At 33.4% G+C, this 7,416-nt stretch overlaps 1 protein-coding gene across 1 annotated transcript in view; it reads left to right on the top strand.

The window, feature by feature from the left end:
• Positions 1-82: 82 nt before the first annotated feature.
• LOC132548911 (baculoviral IAP repeat-containing protein 6-like) overlaps positions 83-7,416 on the top strand; it is a 51,040-nt gene continuing 43,706 nt past the window's right edge. Inside the window, exons 1-8 of the mRNA XM_060212812.1 lie at positions 83-263; positions 1,559-1,740; positions 4,891-5,025; positions 5,212-5,465; positions 5,781-5,909; positions 6,251-6,324; positions 6,638-6,687; positions 7,079-7,174. Coding sequence (XP_060068795.1) covers positions 83-263; positions 1,559-1,740; positions 4,891-5,025; positions 5,212-5,465; positions 5,781-5,909; positions 6,251-6,324; positions 6,638-6,687; positions 7,079-7,174 — 1,101 coding nt within the window. The remainder of the gene's footprint in view (positions 264-1,558; positions 1,741-4,890; positions 5,026-5,211; positions 5,466-5,780; positions 5,910-6,250; positions 6,325-6,637; positions 6,688-7,078; positions 7,175-7,416) is intronic.

The raw sequence follows: 7,416 nt of genomic DNA, 5'->3' as shown, positions 1-7,416 counted from the left end.
TGTCGATATACCACCACAGTAAAAGAAAATTCGATAAAAAATTGATCGATGATGTCATGAACTGCGAGATTTACAGAAGAAGATGGCGGCCACTGAAAGGCAGTGGTATGTGGGAGAGGACGGATGTATATCCGTTGGTGAACCAGCCAACGACGTCACATACCATTCTGCATTGAATTCCATCATTGTATCAACTAAAGAACCATCCGTAAAAATTTATGATGTGGCCTCTGGAGCCATCTTACAAAAATCAAGTCTTTCCGGTACGCCTCTTCGGAGTAAAATTATATGAATTTATATATTGCACAACTGAATTCCGTCAAATTGTCCGTAATTTAGTGGCGCAAGAGATACCCATGTATTACTTCGACTCCTCTTGTAAATTTGTGTTATGATATTGTGTAACTCATTTCGAAAGTTGCTACATGTCATTAGAAAATTCATTTCCCCCAGGTTCAGTGATTATTGGTTAGAATTATGTTCTGTCAAGGCCATTATTGCAATGTTTTGTTCTGGAGTAGTTCGAGATCATATCTTTTATTAGACACATACGGACAAGATTGAATTCAACTTATATATGAAAATGATAACTGTCAGAAAAATGTGCACCCAGTCATGGGTATATGAATACATACTAACTATATGGCAACAACTTCCTGTGACAAGTTGTACTGTTGTATTCTTCCATTAAGAAATGAAAAATAGAAATAATGAATTATCCCCAGACAAAAAATAAGATTTTATTTGTGATACACAATGAAGTGTTACTGGATTAGGTCCTGTTTATTGTAATTTAAAAACAATATCAACTATATCAGCAAACATACTTCATGATAATTTTCAACTCATTTTATTGTACAAATTGCTGGATGATGCATTTATGAATATCTGAAAGCAAAATTTGATTTGAGGAAACCATGGCAGAATTATTTCATTCCTGCTTCTTACCAAATTTGTTAAAGAATTTTCAAGGGAGACTGCTGTTAATGCTTAGTTTGCCTTCAGTTTTAATTGTCATTAACTGCTATAGGTTGGCTTACATCCCTTCTTTTTGTATAACATTGTGTAATTTCTGATGCTAGAAGTTAGGCATCTGGCCTGTATCTTTCCTGTCTTGTTTAGCTGTATTTTAAAGCTGATTTTATAAATGACCATGAAATCCTTGGTTAAAAAATTACTGACATGCAAAAGAGCTAATTTATTTATCTACTTTAGCCCAGCTTTGTTCTACGACTTAATTGATTATGCATTTTCTATGGTAATCTGAAAAAAAAAGAAAATATTTCATAAAAAGACCATAAAAGCACTGTTTCACCTGTATGCCGAAATTGATCATTGTTTGAAAGTTAAACTATAATTAATTGACGATAGTTAGCAAATAATTTGATGCATGTAAACTATTAATAAGCCATATAATTCACAAAGGTTGATCCTCCATCCTTCTTACTTTTATATTAATTATTTGATTTTCACTATCAATTTATATACAAAGTCACCAACATCTGTAAATGGTCAAGGCAATTTTCTTATACCAGGTACTTCCCATTTTTGTTCACAGCACAAGGCAAAGATGCAGTTAAATGTGTGTATATATCTGGAAGAGACAGAATAGTATTTTGTGATCAAAATGCTGTTGGAGTGCGGAGTGACCTGAGGGGTATGATCCTTTTGGACACTTCTCTACAGCCTCCAGTATCAAAGGCAGAAGACTTGGTCAAAGTGGAGATACCCTTAGTGGAGGTATAAACATGCAATTAAATGAAAATACGTTTGATAGTTAAAGTTATTACTTTCATTCAGAATTATTTGGTCTATTCAAGGCTTCAGATAACCAACATTTTCAATGTTTTTGCACTTCAGTTTCTTTTGAAATGCTATAAAGAATATTTCTGTGGGTACAGAAAAGGCTGATTTAAAAGAAAATGAATGTGCCCAAAATAATGTGCCTGAGCATGTTGTTTAATATGATGAATGTAAGATCAAACATAACTGTCTCAGGTATTAATTAACTTGTCGAAAGCTGCAATCAAATGCACTGGTCGTTATTTATAATTATTACCTCCCTTGCCAAGAGTAGTAACAGTTTCAGTATGACAAGCTTGTATGATGTACCAACTTATTCAAGGAGATCCTGGAAAATGTCGATTAACTCCTGAAAGAATGCCATCAAATAACATGCAGCTGTACATGAAATGATTGAAATATTGACACCAATATCTACCATGAGTAGAATTTCAAAATCAATTGAAAAATAGAAAACTGTGTGGTTTTATATCAGTCATAGAGATTTTTTCAAGTCAGTTTTCCAAGAAAAAACAGAAAAGAATCTACCCAAAACAAGTTTTTTTTACTCCAACAGCCAGAAAGTTATCTGGGGCCCTGTCTATTCAGTATTCAGAAATTTAATCTACCAACAGTTTTCGTGAACGTTTTCGTTACTGAGTTAAACTGCATGATGGATATTTTAGCCCTGAGATTATCTGCACTTGGGTTTTCCTTCCATAAGTTAATTCAGGACACGTTTACATCTCAGTTTGACAATATTTTGTTGAATGCGTTTTTGATACAATCATGTTAACTGAAGAAACATACATAGGTATGTGAAAATAAGTAACAATTTATGTTCCTATGCAAATTAATCAACAAAATAATGAAGAAAATATTGTTAATATGTTGATAGCTTGCCTGTATACTTGTTATGCTAGTGCAGAGCAGTACTTTCCTAGTAACAGTAAGAAACAATCCACTTTGCATGAATGAAAAACTTTGCACAAACAATTGAGCTACAGCCACTGAAAACAATGACAGCCTGAGCAGTCAATAATGGCTTATTTTTATAATAAATTCTCGATCTCAACTGCATGCCCCCATGTGCAAACTCATTTCGGGAACCCAAGAAGGACAACTCAAATGTAGGTAGCACAACACTACTAAATACAGCGCATCAAACTAACGTAATATCAAGATATATCAAAAATATATCCCTAAAGCAGGGAGATAATTAGCTATTCCTTATATCAACATAAACAAAACAATTAGGAGCGTGGTGACAGTTGTATTAAACTCTGGTACTTTGTATATGGTACAGTACTAGTTTTGTCAAAAAAAAATGTTTTCATATTTTTACTATTTCTTTGGATTTACATATACAAGCAAACATTTCCCTGGTTAGATGAAATCAAACACTCAGTATTTTCAAAAATGCATCACCTAGATATATTTATTTGTATCACTTTACTGGCAGAATTTAAAACGTATTATTCCCTGATAGATACCCAATATCATATTCAAATTTGATAGTTATTTGTCCTTAGTGAATCAGTTTTCACAAACATTTTGATTTGAATAATTTTGGAAAGTGATTCCAGTATTTTCTTTAATAGATAACCTTTTTTCAATTTCTTATAATTCTAAATTATCATGTAGTTCTGCACCAATGAGTTTTAGATCATATATAATACCATATATTGAAGACATAAACATCATTTCTCTGCTATTACTCTAAGCGTGTCTACCTTATCAACACTGACTTTAGATGTATACTAAATCAACTTCATAAAATAACATACAAATATGTATCAGGTAATTTTGTATAAGTGTCCTAAGTCAGAGGGCTACAATGCCCAGCAGATAATCTTGTTTAAGTATCCTAAGTCAGAGGGTTTCAATGCCCAGCAGATAATCTTGTTTAAGTGTCCTAAGTCAGAGGGCTACAATGCCCAGCAGATGATCTTGTATAAGTGTCCCAAGTCAGAGGGCTTCAATGCCCAGCAGATAATCTTGTATAAGTGTCCCAAGTCAGAGGGCTTCAATGCCCAGCAGATAATCTTGTATAAGTGTCCCAAGTCAGAGGGCTTCAATGCCCAGCAGATAATCTTGTATAAGTGTCCCAAGCCAGAGGGCTTCAATGCCCAGCAGATAATCTTGTATAAGTGTCCCAAGTCAGAGGGTTTCAATGCCCAGCAGATAATCTTGTATAAGTGTCCCAAGTCAGAGGGCTTCAATGCCCAGCAGATAATCTTGTTTAAGTGTCCTAAGTCAGAGAGCTACAATGCCCAGCAGTTAATCTTGTTTAAGTGTCCTAAATCAGAGTGTTACAATGCTCAGCAGGGTCCACTATTTTTTTTATTTATTTATTTTTTTAAAGCGTACTGCAGTAGTGTTTAAACCCTAAAACATACACCAAAGTAGAGTTTCTTTTCATTTTTTTAAAACCTTGACCTTGACTAAATTTGGTATTTAAGCACTCTGATGTGAAAAAAATGAAAAAAGAGTTTCCAATTGAGATTCCAACCCGCTTTCTTTTGATCATGCTGCATTCATCCTTAATTCTGGTCGTCATCAATTTGGTTAGGAATTTTCTGTCAGTTGTCTGATTAAAACATTTCACCAGGTGATGAAATTTTACAAACATAAACACACAATTAATTCATCATGGTTCTTACACTTCTGAATTGATAAGAATACTTAACGGACAGATACATCCACAGTTCAGCACATTCAATAGGTTTACAGCAGCTGGGATATATGTTGCTATATTTAGAACTTTTCTATCGCGTGAAAGAAGTGGTAACATATGACAAAGTCAGGAAATGTCAATTATTAATGAACGAAAATGATGTGAAATATGCAGGCAAAGTCATATTTTAAGTTTGACTTCTTTTTTCTAAACTACAACTAAATTTCAGCCATTAAAATCAGCCAGTTGTTATGCCAGGATAGGGCTAAGGTCTGCTGATGCATGAATGCGTTTTTGTCAATTTTTTGTACATTACTTTGCGAGTGTATTAGTGGAAAAGATAAGTAAGGTGGGGGCTTTTTTTTATTAAGAAGTACAATGATGAACCTATGAATTGTTTGTTACATGCAGTATTTTATTGTGTATCATAGGCTATTCAGCTGCTGAAGTCATTAGTCAGTGCAGAGCTCCCGGGAGTGGATCATGTAGATGATGTTGTGAAGGAGCTGGAAAAAGGGATAGAAGTTGTGCAGGAATCCACAAAAGGAAATCTTAAAACATCCAAGGTATATTAAAGTAGTTTGCTCTTCTCACCCCAATAAAAGTGATATCTGAATACTCCATATCAATATTTTCTCTTTAATGGGACATTCTGCTCGGCTGAAGAGTCACAGCATCTTTAACATTTTGTATTTTGTAAGATGTTTATTTATAATAGTGATCTAAAATTGCAATATTTCCTCCATTTTCAGTGGGCAACAGTTTGTGTAGAGCTTCCCCATGCCATCCTGAAAAGTGTATGTTCAAGTCTTGTGTCAGAGATGAGGAGACTGATGGTGTACAACCCAGGTTTATCAGTGGCTTCAGCTATAAGTGACAGACTAACATACCTCTTGCCCAACCCACAGCAATTGGAGGGCACCAGTGCCCCATGTGAGAGAGCTATGATGTATAGTGAGGCAGCACGACAAGAGACCTTCAAAAAGTGGCCACATATGAATTACAAGTGTGTACTGAGTCTTAAAACTAAAATCAGTTTGGATACCTACATACTTATTTCTCATCTTGAAACTCAATATTAGCCTTTCAATTACTTTTTTGTTCACTTCTACTTTTTCCAGAGAGCTAAATATGATTGAAACATCTGAAAATTCACAATCACAGAAATATAATGTTTGAAAGAATAAATTGTTGTCTAGACAATAGGAAAATTTAATGTTTGTTTAAACATATAATTATGTACATTTAATGAATTGATGTCAGTTTTGTTTATGTTTCTATTACACAATTCTTATGTTTAGAATGAACTTTCATTTTATAGATGGGCTTTACCAGATCCTATGTCCCAGGCAGGCTTTTATCACCAGCCCAATTCTATCGGAGATGACAGAGCCATGTGTTTTACTTGCAATGTGTGCCTGGTGTGTTGGGAGCCTACAGATGAACCCTGGTATGACTGATGACAAATGCATACAATTAGCAATTCAGCAATTATCCATTTTTGCTTTTCATACATGATAGTATTCTCCCAAGCCAGTATAGGTGTCGTAGTTCACCACTCTTGAATTTTGTTGATGCTGGATGAATTAGATTTTAGAGACTGAAATTTGTAAATAATTTATAATGTAGATTATAAATGGCTGCAAATGTAGGATTGAACTTGAGACATAAGATTTATCTGTAAGAAAAGTGTAGTATTTTTTTAAGAAAAAAAAATCTGTACACTTGGATAACAATTTTCCCTCTGTGAGGTTTAATTAAACAGATTTATTGTATTGACCACTGTTTCAGGTCTGAGCATGAAAGACATTCACCTGCTTGTCCATTTGTGAAAGGAGAATACACACAGAATGTACCTCTAAGTGGTAAGTACATACAGAATGTGCCTCTGAGTGATTAATACATACAGAATTTACCTACAAGTTTGTTTGTGGAGAATTTACTTCTTGGTGCAAGTGCACTCAGAATTTACCTCTAAATGGCAAGTACACTCATTATTAAACCACTAAGTGGTAAGTACACACATAATGTGCCTCTGAGTGATTAATATCTTTGCTAAAGTTTATCTGTTTAGTATCTGGTTGACAAAATTGAATAAACATTTAAAAATGATTGAATATGAATTTTTTATTTGTCTGTAAATTTCTAAACTGAAACTATTACAACTTCTTTCTGCAGTTACCTATGCAAGTCAGCCAGCAAGGAGACATGGGGACAGCAATGAAAAAGTTTGTACAAACACTATGGATGCTGTTGATTTCACTCTTTTTGATTGGCCAATGATAAGTTAATCAGATTTCTGAAAATACATTAATCTTAAGGTATCATAAATCAACATCTTTTTGTTACGTTTTACTTTAATCGGGTGAGCTTCATAGTTTTCTTTTCATTGTTTTGAAATCGAAATGTATCTGTATATAATGAGTTAACAATTGAAATTTATATGTCCTATAATTTTGCATGTTCTTTAATGTGCTTCACTGAAAACAGTACACAAGCTTTTAGTTTTCAAAATGGCGAAATATCTCTACACAAATATTTATATGGAAATGTTTAACTGTTAATTGTTTTATGATTTTGTAAGATGGTATATATTGATTTCTTTTCCATTTTGAAAAGATTGAATGTCTGAGTACAACCAATACAGATGATTTTGTGGCAACATCTACCTTGAATGGAAACATCGTAGTGTGGAACATCTCCAAGATTTCAAAGGTAATTAACTGCCATTTACCTGCACAAATAAAAACCAAGTAAGATTAAGATTTATCACTTTCTGAAGTCATTAATTAATTTTTTTGATGTATAGAATTAATAGCCCATATAACAGGTATTGAAGTCAAAGCTATACCATATATATGCATCTATGTATCAATGCAAATAATTTATTCTTTTAGAAAAATGATTTTTTAAAAATCACTTTTGTAAAAGAAACATTATTTAAATTTTTGTTTTAT

The sequence above is a fragment of the Ylistrum balloti genome, unplaced genomic scaffold, assembly GCF_031769215.1.
Source record: "Ylistrum balloti isolate Yb309-2 unplaced genomic scaffold, AGI_CSIRO_Ybal_v1 Utg370034, whole genome shotgun sequence".
In the NCBI taxonomy this organism is placed as follows: domain Eukaryota; kingdom Metazoa; phylum Mollusca; class Bivalvia; order Pectinida; family Pectinidae; genus Ylistrum; species Ylistrum balloti.
Note: the sequence above shows the minus strand (reverse complement) of the source record. Positions and strands in the feature narration are given on the sequence as shown.